General features: G+C 40.0%; 1 protein-coding gene across 2 annotated transcripts in view; it reads left to right on the top strand.

The window, feature by feature from the left end:
* LOC103182210 (protein lin-28 homolog B) overlaps positions 1-10055 on the top strand; it is a 142276-nt gene extending 132221 nt beyond the window's left edge. For both annotated transcript variants that reach the window (XM_042333435.1, XM_042333436.1), the window contains one exon: positions 9016-10055. In XM_042333435.1, the coding sequence (XP_042189369.1) occupies positions 9016-9391 (376 nt within the window). In that variant the 3' untranslated portion in view covers positions 9392-10055. The remainder of the gene's footprint in view (positions 1-9015) is intronic.
* Positions 10056-16763: the final 6708 nt, after the last annotated feature.

The following is a 16763-nucleotide window of genomic DNA, read 5'->3' as shown; positions in this document are numbered from 1 at the left end:
TTCAAGGTTCTGTCCTTGAATGGTCCAGGTCTTATCTCTCACACCGTCTCCAATTTGTCTCCGCCATCAGTTTCTCTTCCAACCCCCACACAGTCCCGTGTGGCATTCCTTAGGGCTCTGTCCTTGGTCCCCTCCTCTTCAACCTCTACATGCTCCCCCTTGGTGACATCATTCACAGACATGTGGTCAACTGACACATGTACGTGGATGACACCCAACTCTATCTCTCTGCCTCCACCCTCGATACCAGGACAACTGACATCCTGACAAATGTCTGTCTGACATCAAGTCCTGGATGAGAGTCAGCTTTCTACAGCTGAATGTCAGCAAGACTGAAGCCCTCCTGATTGGCTCACATCAGTGCCTCAGCACCTCAGGCACTGGCAGCATCAGCATCCAGGGATGCACACTCCACCTCACCAGCCAGTTAGAAACCTTGGCGACCCCTTCGACCCTCAACTGTCCTTTCTCTCCCATATCCATGCCATGAGCCTTGGGATGTCCTCCCGACGTGAAAGGCACTCTATAAGTGCAGTCTTGTTGTTGTTGTTGATGAACCACTTTAACTTCCCCCATCTCTGCAACATTGCCCAACACCGCCACTGCTTTATCACTCAGGCCACCAAAACCCTCATACACACATTCATCACCTCAAGGCTCGAAAATGGAAACTCCTTCCTTATCGGCTTCCCCAACTCCTCCCTCCACAAGCTGCAGATCATTCAGAACTCTGCAGCTCGTGTACTGTCCCGCACCAGGCTACGCGACCACATCACTCCCACCCTCGCTCGCCTCCACTGGCTTCCCATCCCCCAGAGGATCAAATTCAAGATCCTCATCCTCACCTACAAGGCCATTCACGGCCTTGCACCCTCCTACCTCTCCGACCTATTATCCCCCTACTTACCTGCCCGTACCCTCCGTTCCTCTGGCTCCGGTTTGCTCCATTCCCCCACCCTAACCGCCCTACCATCAGTGGCCGGGCCTTCAGCCTCTCAGCCCCTAGGCTCTGGAACTCCATCCCCCAGTGCCTTCCTTCGCCTTGCTTCCTCCCTTTCCTCCTTCAAGGCCGGTCTCAAGACCTTTCTCTTTGATCGTGCCTTCAGCTCCCCTCTCAACTCTCTACCCCCTCCTCGCTCCCTCCCTTCCCTCCCCTCACCCTGACCATTTCCCCCCTGCTCGGGTCCCGACCCAATTGTCCAGCGCCTTGGGACGTCCTCCCGACGTGAAAGGCACTCTATAAATGCAATCTTGTTGTTGTTGTTGTTGTTGATAAAGTCGAAGCTGACACTCCAGCGCACTGCTGGGGATGTGCTGCATTGTCATGAGTTGCCATCCTTCCGAAGCGATGTTAAACCCAGGCCTCATCTGTCAACCTGTTCAGTGGACATTAAAGATCCCTTGGCCCCAATAATCTCATGTAATAATTCTTACAGTTGATGTAGTATTTTTCAAATCAGGAGTATGTCTGTTCCCGCTTAAGAGCATTTCATTAAACTTGTTGCTGGACCTATCACTGCATGTATTGAACCAGCCCATAATATGTGTCCAACACTGGTTTTCAGTAACCTGTCCTCTGAATTTGCCTCTTGAAGAGGCAGCTTGCGTCTACGCAGTAGCTCCAGCAGACAAAGCGAGTGAGACCAGAAGCTTATCCTATGAAGAGTAACCCATGCCCTGCCACTCCACAATCTTGTCTATTATTTCACATAACTAAATCATCTTTCATCTGAACCTTCTCCTCTTCAGCAACATTTATAATTTCCTTAGGACTGACCACCATTGAATTTTGCTGATTATCAGTAATTTAGCCAGAAGCTGATCTTCAGTTGCATGAGGTGCATTTGGTGCAATTCTGAGTTTTGCCGTTCAGCCTGCTATGATTTTGTTATTGCTCACGTGACACTTCATCAGGCCCTTTCGACCAAAGTGAATTCAGCAGCAGATGGATGACAGGGGTGAAAGGTCAGTGTGCATTCCAATGAGCTTTTGCCAATTTAATGTACCTCAAAAGGCACAAAAACAGAGCAAAATCAAAGAGGTTGCTTTTCTTCTGCAGAAATAGAAAACAAAACAAAATCGCTTCTGTTACGTCAAGTCTAGTTTTACATTGCTAAAACATGTGGCAAAAACGGTATAAGAATTTTGACCAGAGCACTGCGAAAATGAAACTGACAGTAGTCTTGAGCATTTAAAAATGAGCCTTTTAAATACAAACTCAATATAGAAACAATGGTATCATTTTTGCTTTGGATATGGAATATTCTAAGGAGTATGAAATCAAATTGAGAGTTACCAGAGCATTTTTGCAAGCAATGTCAAAATATTTAACCAGGTTGTAATGTATTCTATAGTTTGATTCACAAATATTCTGAAGTAAGAGCCGTTCTTTGGTATTTGTATTTCTCTGGCTTGGCTCTCTTTGTGACTGTCTTCCTCACAAATTGACAGAAAGCATCCATTTTGTGAACCTTGCGTTAAACAAAAGGGGTGCAGATTTGGAGGCCTTGAAAAGATCCTTCTGTGCCCAAAAGGATTAAACAGCTCTTCGATACTGTCCCAAGATTAACTATGCATTCAGCACCTCACAGATTTATGCTTTGACCTCCACTGAGTGAGCCCCAGTTGTCCAAGATTGTTTGCTCAATATGTTCTTCTTGTGGTCTCAGCAAATCAAACACTATAAATACTGTACCAGGACTTAAAAATTACATACACTTGCACTATGATCTCCATATTGCAAAAGTGCTGGTTTGATAATATAATCAGTCAATTGAATTTTCCATTCATTAGGCTTTTGAATTGGTCTGAAATGACACAGCTGTAAAAATACGTTCAGCTGATGTAAGAAATTGTGATTTGAAATTTTACAGATAGTTTCATTCTTTATGGGATATGCCAACTGCAATAATAATAATAATGATCCTTGTATTTGGTACAGCGCGTTTCACATCAGCAGGATGTCTCGGGGCACTTTGAAGGATTTACTGTAAAGTGGAGCAACTGAGTTTTGGGGGAAAACGTCAGTGGTGGACATTGGAATCAATGATGGTAGTATCTCAAAATGTTACTCAAGGGATGAATTGTGTCGTAGTATTAGAGCATGATCAACAAGTAGGCACACTAGTTAACAGCAAAGTGTTACTGCTTGGGAGTTCAAATCAGTTTTTTATGCTTACTGGGGTAAAGTTCACAGGTATAGGATTCAAACTGAGGCATTCACATTTTTTGAGCGGGGAGCTGCAAGTGGACATGTGTCAAAGTGACACCATAACAACAACAATGAATTTATATAGCGTCCTTCTCCTGGGGCAGCCTCTTGGACAGGAGACCTTGGTGGGGAAAAATGGAATGGGTCAGTGGCGTGATGAATTTATTTTCAAACAATTAAGGAGAACATTCTGGGATGTGTTGAGTGAAGTTAAAGCTGAGCCCTACCTATGTCATTCAGAGCAAATGTCAACTTCCCCACAGCAGCTGGAACTTTACATATCAAAGGAAACAGCATCAATAGTCTCAACTGCTCCAGTTTTCAACCTTGATTCTCCAGCATGTCCAGTTGTCTCCACCAAGGGTTTGACTGATGTGTGGTCTTCCCAGTGAGATCAAAAACATTAGTTAGTCATTTCTTGGGCTACAAGTATAACAATAAAAGGAAAGTGTAGCAAAATTTATCGCAACTCGGGTCCACAGAGAAAGGAAAATGCAAACCGAAAGCTGTATGTTTGTAATTTTAATTATTTAACATTCTTTGGGGGGTTTCTTTTAGAAAAATTAAAACTTTCTTTCCAGTTTTCTGAAGGGGTTTGTTGCTGCATAACAGCTACACATGTGGTGTCCAGACTTCTGGCATTGTTTTGATGTAGAGCCTTATCAAGTCTTTTAGATGTCTCAAAGCGCTTCACAGAATATACTGTAAAGTAAATTGACTGCCTGTTTTGTGGGTGAAACACGACAGCCAATTGCACGCAGCAGTGTCCCACAAACAGTCATGGTGTAAGTGACCAAATTATTATTATTTAAATGTCAAATGCAAGGATTATTACTATTCATCATAAATAGCTGTTCTTTCACTTGCGAGTCCATACGAGTGAAGAACAGAGAGGTGTTTTGAAATTTACGGGCATTAGAACTGAGACCCTGTCTTTGCCTTATCTGCACACTCGAGGGACCCTTCATAAAGGGGGTGATAGTTGATGAACAGGCATGGGAACCCCAGCTGATTTTCCCTCCCACCACCTCAGGGAAAATGAGGCCAATTGCACTGCTCTGCTTGACCCCCTCCCCCCGAGGTTTTTTCATTATATGTGATGTGCTTAACATTGAATCTCTGTGTGACGTGCAGTAGGAATATAGCAGAAAGGTTAAACAAATTGGGGTAAATTAACAAAACAAGTGGATTTGATGTGGATCAATGATGTTCTACCCAAAAGCATTACAAATTATTTTATCACACAGGGACAGAATGCTTAATAAGTGGTTTGGGGATGAAATCCCTTCCTTCTCCATCCTCGCACCCCCCCCCCCCCACTCCCACCTTCAAACTGCAGAACTGAATTTTTTTTAAACCTGTCAAGTTTTATCTACTAGAATGCCCTTTTATCTTAAAATCCTTTTTGAATTTTTAGGCTAATTGGCACTCCTCCGGCCCATTTTCAGATCCTTAAGATCACTTGACTCTTGTGAAAAATCTTGAATCATGGTCTCGGGAAGCACAAATGTTAAACATTTTTGTTCCCTGAAAGCCTTTCCCCACTTATAATTTAGAACATGGCTGGCTCTTTGGCATCAGTTTTACTGTTGGAATGTCATTGTGTTATGCATGAGCACAGTTTATAAGACTATTTAGAGTAAACCTGCTGTTTGGGTGCAGTGTAACTCTACAAATTATGCAGAGGACCCAAGGATGCAACCAAAATGCAATAAGAATGTCCCATGTTTCTCGCAAGCAGCTATCTTTTGTCTTGTGTCTTCCTTGCACCAGTCTTGTGCATACAAAACTAAAAGCCTGAACTAGAACAATGCTAGCATCTCTAATTTAATACAGCCACAGCTTATTTTAAGTGAACACATCAGAACCACTGCATTTGCAACTGGAAACTGCCCTGAGCATAGAATAATTGGCAAGGCCGAGTAATTCATGACAATTCAGAAACCATTTTGCCGAGTAAACTTGTGAACTTTGAAAATCACAAAATAGAATCACCTTGGAGACAAACAGTCTATAGTGGGGTCATTTTTGGTGTTTTGAGTAAAAAGGCGGATGCTTTCGGAATGGGAGTCAGACTGTCACTTTTAAACCAGTTACAAGAGTGTGTCAGAGCTCTCGCCTTTTGAGTGTTCATCAATCAGTTTCCATGTGTAATTATACTTGTTCTGATCATCTTAAAGATTTCATATCATTAATAATAACAACCCTTATGTTTAATCTTGTGTCTTTTGGTCGGGAGGATGTCTCAAAGCACATCAAAGGATATACTGTTACAGTGATTGTGCATTTTGTGGACGAACACGGTAGCCAATTTGAGCATGGCAATGATGTGTAATACTGATTGTAATACAATATTCACCCACAAAATATACAATTAACTCACTTCACAGTATATTCTGTGAAGTGCTTCGAGACGTCTCGAAGACATCATAAAACTCTATATCAAATGCAAGGATTATTATTAATATATTGTACAGTGTATGTGAAAAACTTCTATCTCCTCAGCCCCATTTTCATGGCAAAGTATTATTCCAAGTTACTTAAAAAGTAAATTAATGGAACAGGTTAATAGGGTGCCAGTAATAAATAACTGGGGTTTGATGTACCGGGTGCAATATCACAGTAGATGTCAGGCAGAGGGGTGGACCATTGCCTATTGAATAATGGATGGCCAGAGTGAATTAGGAGCATGAGCAGCCAGCAGATAAGCCCAGAAATCTGTGAGGTACCCCCGATGTGTGATCTAATCTATCCTGTGGCCATCTGCTACATTGTGTGTTGTAGATAAGACATTCATTTCTCCCCTTTATTCCAATTTCACAGTTATTATTGAGCAAGGTAACAACATAGAAGCTGATTCTGTGTAGACTGAGAACAGTGAATGCGTTATATAGCAGGAGTGACATTACAAGGAAAGCCTTGTGTTCTGATACTAAAATATGGAGTTTTTAGGGGTGTTAGTTTGAGAAAATATTAAGATGAATATAATCCGCCATTGTGTTTATCTGATATATGGCTGCTTAAGATTCCTTTTGCACCTGCTGAGCAATTTTTGACCAATGGCAAAATGTAAATATATTTTGACCAATGGCAAAAAAGTTGGAGCCAGAGTATTTGTAAAACAGTTCCATTCAGGAGCAAAAATAAGTAATCATGTTCTCTATATAAAAGCAGTGTGGAAGACGACATGAACCCAGAACAGAGGACTCAGGATCAGAATTATAAATAGTGAATTTTAGGACAAAAGGAAGCATTTCTTTACACAGAGGGTTATCAGGAAGAATGATTGAGGCCAGGACTCCCCTCTCTTTATCTTTCTCTCTCTCTTATCTCTCTCACCCTCTCTCTTATCTCTCTCTCTCCCTCGCCCACCCTCACTTTCCCCTCCCCCCTCCCAAACCCACATCTCTCTCTCTCTCTCCACTTTCTCATTTTCTAACATTGTCTCCTCTCTCTGAGTATCCTTTTTTGAGTCACTTCCCCTTCTCTCCCTCCAAAATCTCTTTCTCTCTCTCTCTCCCCCTCCCTCTTTGTTTTTTCTCTCACTGTCTCTTTCTCTGCATATCATTACTTATGTTTCTCTCCCTGTTTCTAACCCAACACTGCAGTTTCCTAAATAAATACTACTTTCCCGCTGCCAGCTTACATTGCACATTGAAATAAGTCTTCTAACCTCGAGTGCAAACACACAAATGGATTTTATTTTGTTGGTATCTTACAACCCCACATTCACTTCCAGATGGGAGCTCAATGTGGCTAATAATAATCCTTGCATTTGATACAACATCTTATCACATCGTTGAGACGTTTCTAAGGGCTTGACAGGAAACGCTGTAAAATGAATTGACTGTGTATTTTGTGGGCTGATTACATGCACAAGGACATGCAGATTTTAACAAATGGGGCAAAGTATTGCAAACTTAAATGCTTGTGTAGTTGAGTTTTGCCCAAGCACAGATTGAACAGAACTTGCTCATTTGTCACCTCCTTGGTCGTTCTCCAAGTGAGCTTTGGTGCCCTCTAATGGAAATAATCGAAAATTTCACTGTAGAAATTTTTTGATGTAGAAATTCGAATCAATCAGCTCGCAGTCTATTGAGGTTTTCTAGTTGTGTTTCTTTGTTCTGTAAATTTGGGGATTTTCCTGTTTGAACCAATACTATTCATCTGGAAGATACATTTCACATTTAGGTGTTTTCCACAATACAATACAATTTTCATTTATGTAGTCTTTCATGTTAAGAGGATGTCCCAAATCGCTGGACAGTCTTAAGGTTTGTACTCGAGCTGGGGGTGGGGCGAGATGGCTGAAAGCGTGGTCAAAGAAAAAGGGAGGCAGATCTTGAAGGATGCAAGGGAAGGGGCAAGTCAAAGGGACTCTTGGATGGAATTCGAGAGAGTGGGGCAGCAACACTGAAAGCACACTGATGGTGGGCCAGTGTCTCCAGAGTGGAGGGAGCAGACAAGTTGGAAGGGTTTGAGGAGAAGACAATGGAGGCAGTTAAAGATTAGAGCTTAATTTGATGGGTGAGGATGGGGGAGAAACCTAGTATGGGAAGGGACACGAGTTGCAGACTTCTGGATAGTCTGCAGCTTGTGGAGGGAAGAGGCGGATAGTTCAGCGAGCAGACAGTTGATGTAATTTAACCTGGGCATGATGAACATATGGATTAGGGATTCAATAGCCCAAGAGGAGAGGTAATGGCAGAGATGGACAATTTTATAGAGGTGGGGGAAAGCTGAGCGGGTCAGAGCATGGATGTAAGGTTGAAAGGACAGCTGACATTCAAACAAGACACTGAAGTTCTCCACAGGCTCTGTGAGCTGAAGTGTGCATCCAAGTAGATTGATGCTGTCAGCGTCTGTGGTAAGAAAGCGCTGATGGGAGCTAAGCAGGAAAACCTCTGCCTTGCCTACGTTCAATTGAAGAAAGATGGAGCTCATCCAGGACTGAATGCCCAACAGGCAATCAATCAGAGCAGTAGTGGTCCTGGAATTCCAACGTCGAGAAGACTTGAAAAAGCGCTACATCAAATGCAAGGATTATTATTATTATTAATCTATAGGAACCTGCAAAAGAAGACCTGGAGGTAATTTAGAATAGTCTCAAATGAATACTGTACTCTTTAAAATCATGGACTCTTTGGGCTTTTAAATTGTCTCCATCGACTGCTTCACATTATCCCATTGTAGATTGGTTATTCTCTTTTAAAAGGTCAAGTAAGCCATTGAGGATTGGATGATTTTTACGATGTGATAAATCCCATTAACCACCACATCAGGATGATATTATGTGCTGATTTTCTTTTCCCTTTATCTTTGCTCGATGAAGTGAAATGGTTTGTTGCAGTCTTTAAAAAGTCTCCAGTTGAATTATGCACCTTGTATTTTACAGGATGATGGGGAGGAAATGCAGGCAGTGAATGCCATTGGTTCAACAGTTTGTGGGGTGAAAACATAGGAGTTGAAAATGGGATATTCGCAAACTGGATGAAGCAGGAATAATTACTAAACTTGCTTTAATAGCGACCATGAAGCCTAGCAAAGGCTGTTTATGGCTGGTATTTTACTTTTCGATCTATTGCTTGATGTTTTTTTCTTCTTGGATGAGAAATTGGCTCAAAGCAAATTGATCACACATAGCCTGTGTAATAATTTTCTAGTTTGCAAATAGCATTTTCAACCCACTAATGCAATGTTTGTCTTTCTCCTCCACTTCCCTACACACAAAGTGGTTAGTTGTACTCATAACTTAGAGCTTAAAACCATTGTCATCTTTTTCTTTCTATTTTTCCCCCATTTAGATGCTACAACTGTGGCGGCCTTGACCATCATGCTAAGGAATGTAATCTACCTCCTCAGCCAAAGAAGTGCCATTACTGCCAGAGCATTATGCACATGGTAGCCAACTGTCCCCTCAAAACTGTTCCACCACAGCCCAGTAGCTCTCAGGGAAGATATGAAGCAGATTCCCAACCTTCCACCTCTGCCTATGCTGCTTTCCCTAGAGAAACTGGAGGGACCCAAAGCTTCCCAGCTCTGTTTCATCCTCAGGAGGGAAAACCAGAGGTTGAGCACTCTGGCAAGTCATCTGTTGAAGCTTCGTCAAGCAAATCATCTATGTCCCCTGAAGAACCAAGCAGAAAGGGGCCTTCCATTCAGAAACGGAAAAAAACATAAAGGCATTCGATAAGCCCGCTTCTTGAATTCCACACTCTTTGTATTTTGAATATAGGATCCCAAACTACCTCAATGCTTGCAAAAGTACAGGGGAAGTCATTTTACACAATGCAGCTCCTCTTTTTTTGGAAAAAAAACAAAAACAAAAAAAAATCCACTGAATTAACAAAATGTTGTCGAACCGAACAATTCACTCCATGCAAAGAATTACTCCTGGATTATGTTTGCGCACATCCACAGTGCTCTACTTTTACCTTTATATGCAGAAACAAAACTCTTTACGGAGTCTAGTGAAACATGGCACACACGTTTACAGTGTCAACTCGCCATGTTTAATTCAAGTAGCTTTTCTAATCTTTTATAACGAGTACCATTAATTGATCCTTTGGTGATCTCCTAGGATTGCAAAGCAATACGCAACATTAGGATCAACTGGAACTTCCTTCAGAGCTCCTGCTCCCTTCAGTAGGTAACTGAAGCAACACTGTTATTTAAATTGAAAACCAAAGGAAATCGGAGGTGGATGCTGCCAGAAAGGAGGTACAAAGGAAATCCACGGAGAATATCTGGCTGGATATCTGATCAAATAATATATACAATGGCAGTGTTTTACTTCTGTAGGCAATATTCATTGTTGAGATGCTAGCCACTGCCGCAAATTTTATTTTGGGGGAGTCAGAGCTACAGAAAATATGAATGTGTTTTTGCGTGCTTGTGTTTCAAGTGCTTTTTGGTTGCTTGTTTTTTGTTAATTGTATCTTAAACTCAGATCTGTGAACACTGTAGTATCCTTCCTACATATATATATATAAATATATATATAAAGTTTTTTTAAAAAAATTAGCGTGCGGAAGATTTGAATGTCATGCCATTTCTGCTGATGTTCTGTGATAAACACCCAAGCAGCAGTTAGAATTGTTTCATGCCCAGGTACAATCGTACATCATATTGATATCTGAGCGAGGAAAATATCTATCCTATTCCAGGATTTCCAATTGCAGTTAGTGTCTATCCAGCAATAAATAGTGACCTGGTTAGTATTTTTAACCTGAGTACTCCAGAGTACTCTGTCATTTCATTTCTCAATTCATTTTGTATCCTAGTGCTTTTAAAACATCAAACCCTTTTGTGAATTTTTAAAAGGTGAATTTTTAAATACGGTCTAATTTGAAACCTGGCTAAACAGGGCATTGAAAATAGAAAGATTGGATGTTAGTTACATTATTAATGACACTTGCAGTGCCCTCTGTACACATGTTTACATGTGGCATGTAATAGGCCTCATTGTCCTAAGCAAATAGAGTTATTTAAGACTTAGTCATTAAGGAAGCAAGTGGGCAAGTCATAAAAACTTTTAACATTCCTTGCAACATTGAAGCTTTTATAAAGGATGTTTCACAAGGCATGAATGTGCAAGTAGTTTGAAGAAGTAAGCTTTGGATGCATTTTCCTTGCAAATTCCTCTGGGTCCCACAGATCCCAAGATCTGAAATTTGGTCTTTTTTTAATATTGGAAAAAAAAGTGTGTGCATTGGAGAGCTTAAGTCAATGATTCAGAATTGGCAGATTCTATAATGAAATTCATAATGTGGTTACCAGGCTGAGAACTAGGCATACTTTTATTTTCTTACCCATGTTTACAAAGGGCTTTAATTTGTGGTATTGGGAAACTGGATTTGATGTGCTAATGCGCAAAATTATTCACAAAAACGCTAGTATTGAATCCTGGGAGCTGGCAAAATCCCTACAAAAACTGGAGACAGGGCAAGATGTTTTGTTTTCACTTTCTTTCAGGATCCAAAGTTAGTTTTTTTGTGAATCAAGCAGACTAGACCCTCAATAAACAGTGTTTCTTTCCTGTATGTGAAAGTTGCTAAGTCTGTTCAAAGGAGCAAGATGGCTGACCAACATATGAATTGACACCTATTTTTTTAAAAAGTTTCTGATTTGACAAGGAAAACCTCTAAGTTTACTCTAAACTGACTCTTCATCTTTGAAAAGGAAAAGCAGCATAAGAAATGGGGTTTAATCTGCCCTTCAATACCTTGTAAAAGCAGAGCCAATCACCCATAGGATCCAATTCTTAGGGATGAAATCTCCAGTGGGTTCATTTAAATTTTCAGCAGCAGGAAAATGGTACTTCAGTGACAGCTTGACCCACAGTTAGGTTTCTACTCCACCCCATTTGAGTAATACAAGGACCCCATTTAAGTAATGCATGGACCCTATCAGTTCCATCGGCAATGATCCTTCCAATTCTTGCCAGTATGGCCCTACCAACTTGGTACTGAAGATGGAATTCAGTGGTTGCTGTATCTCTTGTCCCTCTGCTTCACAAAGCTGCACATTTGCACTTTATAAGACTCCCTAGGTGTCTTGTCTGTCTGCAAGTGACTGCTGGGCCTGAGTGGGTACAGATAGTCAATACACATCCGTGCTCTAATATTTGTAACAGTGAACCTCTGAGTAATAGCAGATCGGGGCTCCTCTCCTCTCTGTGAATGAACTATCCTTCACATTTAATTTAAAGCAGACAAAAGTGTGACCTTTTACATATCGGCATTTTATGTATATCAAAAACCCACATTGGTAATTACTTAGACTGGAAAAAATATAGTGGAACTGCTCATTCTGAATCACTCTTTGTTTTGCAATATTGGAACTGACTTGCAATTCACAAGCTCAATGCAATTAGAAAGTGCATCGATCTCGTCTGTTCAATCTTTATTTCAAGATGAGTGAGTGCACTTGATCCTTAACAATGCTTGCCTGTTGATGCTGTGTGAACTGAAGGGTTAGTGTAAAAAGGCATGTTGCACGTTCCACTATTAATCATGCTACTAATTTTATTAGATGAGCTCTATATGGACATGAGATCAGGAACTATTATGACCTAGGCGTCTTGTTATAGTTAATGGGGATAGATACTTGGTGTTCCTTTGAACGGCAAATTTGGTGGCATTTTAGTTTACACAGGCAATGCTGCTGAAAACACAAATGCCTCTCCAAACCTTGCAGTAAGCAATATGGTTGAATGCAATGGAATATCTTCCTGCATCAGTTAAATTGCTCTGATTCTAAGCCTCAAGTCTATGTGTCTGTTGGAAAGGGGAAGGTTAAGAAAGCTTAATCACAAGGCACATAATTCGTATTCTTAACAGAGTGAATGAAAGAGAGGCAAAGACGACAACTAGTTTTTAAAAGCAAAACTAAAGTTTTAACTGGAAGCCGTACTGCAGTTGGGTTCAGCAGGTTTCCCACAGGCAGAATTCCATGTACAATCTGGGGAGGGAGAGAGCATTCTGCTGAACCCAGAGGCATTAGTTCATGTGAAAGCTGATACTTCAGGAAACTTCAAAAGTGTACGTGCATTGGTCAGACTGGAATCTGGTAGGTATTAACTGGCCAATACATGAATGACGAATTAGGTGTGGCTAACCTTTTTGTTCCTTCATCACAGTGAGGAGATCTTGGTTTCCACATTCCCAGTGCTGGGAGTATTGCTGCTGCTTGGTGTGTGTACATAACAGACGAGCATAAACTGCCTAAATTTGACTATAAGCCTGTTTGAAACACTTGAATCCCACAAAGAAGTGTTTGTTTGTGACTGAAGTGCTGCAGGTTGTACTGAGGCTGTCATGATGTCGTACACAGCGACCCTTCCTGTGATCTGAAATGTGACGATATTGAATGTGTGTTGTACCTAATGAGAAACACTTAACTTGCATACCGTAAGGGGTTGTTTCTTTATTTAAAAGTGTATAGACAAATCAGAGTGGCATTGCTTAATCTACATAGAGGTCTTAAAAAAAGATTAGGCAAGAAACGAAAAAATGCAAGCTGCAAGTCACTTTGACATGCTAAACCAAAGTTTCTTGACCTTATTAAATGAAGAAAGCGTGAATATTTCCTTAGTTGGACATTCCCTGTTTACAATGGAAAAGTTCAGAGCTGAGATCAGACTTTCAATAACCCAACCCTGAATCCCAGAGCTTTTTGGGGTGCTGTTTAAAGAACATTAGCAAACATAGAAGCTATTCAGTGCAGGATATTGTTAGTGCACCACACTGAACTATTAAGAGCACATACCAAACATGTCTATAAGACACAAAGATTGGTTTTGTATTTTTGTATATTGTAATGTTATGATCATTATTACTCAAAAGTGTATCTCAGGACAAAGAACTTTACTCAGGGAATATACCAAGTAGGTTTACTTTTATTTACAGATTAGTACTGAAGACATATTCAAAGTACTCTGAACAAACCAAATAGTTTTAGAACTTGGTTACTATATCTATATTTACATACAGTTATTAGGAACTACCTCTGAGTTTTACATAGTCCTACATTTCTGATAATCAGATTTCTGACATTTTTTTGTACTTTTATTATTTCTGTATAAAAATAATGGTAGAGTTGTATTATTGTACTGACTGCTTATGTAAACATCAATCATGTTTTTTGTTATGTGAAGTTAGCATAAGCAAAATTGTACGGTATGTTTAAGATGGTAAAACAAACCATTTTTTTTTCCTGTTTACAGCAAAAGGCTACCTCATCCCTTTTCTGTATAGTTGTACCTTTTTTGTTGCTTTAGTCTTGAGATCAGCTGTCAACCATGTGTTCCAATATAACAGCATTATTTTGCTTGTGGCTGGGTAGCAGACGCAGAAATATTGGGTTCAGTTTGACTGTTTCAAAACTAATACTGCCGATGATTATCACGGCCATCTTCTTTTGAAACACTGCAAACTTTATTTACCCTACTATTGACTCCAGTTGCAGTCATATATTAATTTATGGGGATATCAATTTTCTTAATTTTTGAATTGTAATCTTCCTGCTCCAGTAAGTAGAATGTCCTATGGACCTCTACAATTTACAAGAACCCAAACATAAGGGTATAAGGGTAAGAAAAGAAAAGGGCAAGACCCTGAGTGGTTTTTGACTTTATTAACTTCTGTAGGACCAGGAAATTATTTGGAAGGTTTAGAGTTACCAGGATAGTTCTGGAACTTAGAAGTGCATGGAATTTGCGATCTGCTGCTTTGAAGAAGTTACGAGTGAAGATGGGCTTGCAAAGATTTCCGTTTTATGTATTTATAATGCCTTTCCAAAGATTGAGACATTAAAAACAGTATTGCTTACCTGCTACATTGACAGCCCCTTAAAGACTGCAACAAGATTGTCTTTGTTATCTACAGCAGTAATATTGTGGTTAACCACTAATGTCAAGGGCTTGCTTTTTTGAGAGTGGAATTTTCTGTGTACCAACATATGTATCAGTATGGTCAGTCATATCATTCTAATGGGTTCACAGGGTCCTTCCTCTGTTGTAAACCATTTTCTTCATGAAAACCTCACAGAATGGTGATCTCATCAGAGTTGAGGTCTCTCTGCTTACGCGGAGGTGCTTTTGCCAGAGTCTACGCCTCGGTGACTCGGGGGAGAGCTTATTAGACCCTCATTGCTTTTCATTAGTAGAAATAATAAAAGTTGCAGAAGCTTTCTGCTCAAAAAGGACTCTAGAAGTGACATTCCAAACTGAGTACGTTTGTACCTTATTAGAAGCATAATTGACATTGCATCTCGTGTCCCTTGGATATCAGTTCTGTGCATTTACTTTCTATGGTTCTGTCAAGCACAGCAGTGGGCAACTTCTGGCTGAAAATATATCATCCCTGCTGAACAGATAGTCACAGGGGCAGTGCGCACACACACACACACACACATACACACTGTTTTGGCTTTCAAAATACATTTCCAGATTTGAAAGCAGAAAGACTTCTCTCTCAAGTGAGCCTACCCTTGAATATAGAATGTGAACTGCGTGTGTATGTGCCGCGCTCTCGGCTAGTCCAGAAAGCAAAAAATACTACTGATTGCTCATGATCTTGAGTTATGACTAGCCGTGGCTCTTTAGAATGTCTGTTGCCACTTAGGGCATTTGAGAATTTAAAGGTACCACTTGGTGATAACGGCCTACCTCTTAACACATTTTATTTCTTCTAGCAGTGTTAATTTGCCAACAATGTGGTAAACTGCAAAGCTGCTAAGCTGGTCCATATTTCTACCTATGGCTGTTAATGTATTAAACTCATTTTTATACTATGTACTGAAGACCAAAGTAAACACTGTTACTTTTTTTGTATTTTTAAATCTTGTCTTTATATATCTTTAAATTATCTTTTCATACTTTTACATACCTTGGCTGCCATTTTTGATCACATTATGCATTGTTTACAATATTCTAATGTTACTTGATTGTCGGTATTTAAGAATGTTGGGTATCTCTGCTGCAAATAAGTGGGGTTATACATTTTGAGAAGGTCAACTGTTGCTGTCTGAATATTGGATTGTAGCACTGATTGCCTTGTTTTGCATAATATTGTTCTATTTCAATTCTTAATTCATATCTGATGCCTTTTTAGTTCTGTGAAACATAGATGTTGTGCAGCCTGAAAATTATTTTACTTGACTTTAAAAAATAAAACATATAACAATGACATTTTCTAAATGGTTGTATTATTTATTCCTAATATGTTGCCCATAAAATACGCAGTCCCTTCTCTTGACAGTGTATTTTATGAAGCACTTTGGAGACTTCTCGAAGATGTGAAAAGGCAGAATATCAAATGCAAGGTTTATTATTATTGAATCTATTGATACAGTATTTTTGATTGATATTCTTTGCCCCATTTTGAACCTCGGAATACATTCCCCAAGCGGTAACATCATATAACAGGAATATGCTTCACATAGACTATGCATGGAGGAACCAAATGACACCACACTCCAGCCTGGTGGGTAACTGCAACAATGGTACCCCCATTCCTGCTTTCACTTGGAAGAATTACATCAGTTACCAGGGCCTTTTACAGCCATACTGTTTTATTCATTTTAAATAATGATGTTTCTTAATTTCGGTTTTGTTCAATGAGTAGCACTCTCTTGCTTTTAAGTCAGAGGATTGTGGGTTCGAGCTCCAAGGCAGGCTTGAACCAGTAGTCTAGCCTGACATTCATATACAATGCTGAAAAAGCTCTGCATTTTCACAGGTGTATCTTTTAGCTGAGACATTAACTGAGGTCCTATGTTCCTGTTCAAGTGTATTATAAAGAACCCATGAGGCTTTGAAAAGAGAAATAAATGTTTTCCCTGTCCAATAGTTCTCATTTTATTACTTAACCTTTCAAGTAGGACCATGTTTACCTCCAAAAATATTGGTCAATAATTACCTGTGATTACCTGTTTTGATTTTGAAATAAAATGCAAGTTCTCTCTTTCAATTTTATTTCTATAATTCTGTGGCCAAAAGTTAATATCCTCCCAATGTGAAAAGCACTTTTATAAATGTCATTTTGTTGTT

Source organism: Callorhinchus milii, unplaced genomic scaffold (assembly GCF_018977255.1).
Source record: "Callorhinchus milii isolate IMCB2004 unplaced genomic scaffold, IMCB_Cmil_1.0 Scaffold3, whole genome shotgun sequence".
Lineage (NCBI taxonomy): Eukaryota > Metazoa > Chordata > Chondrichthyes > Chimaeriformes > Callorhinchidae > Callorhinchus > Callorhinchus milii.
The sequence above is the reverse complement of the archived record's forward strand: the minus strand, read 5'-3'. Positions and strand labels throughout refer to the sequence as shown.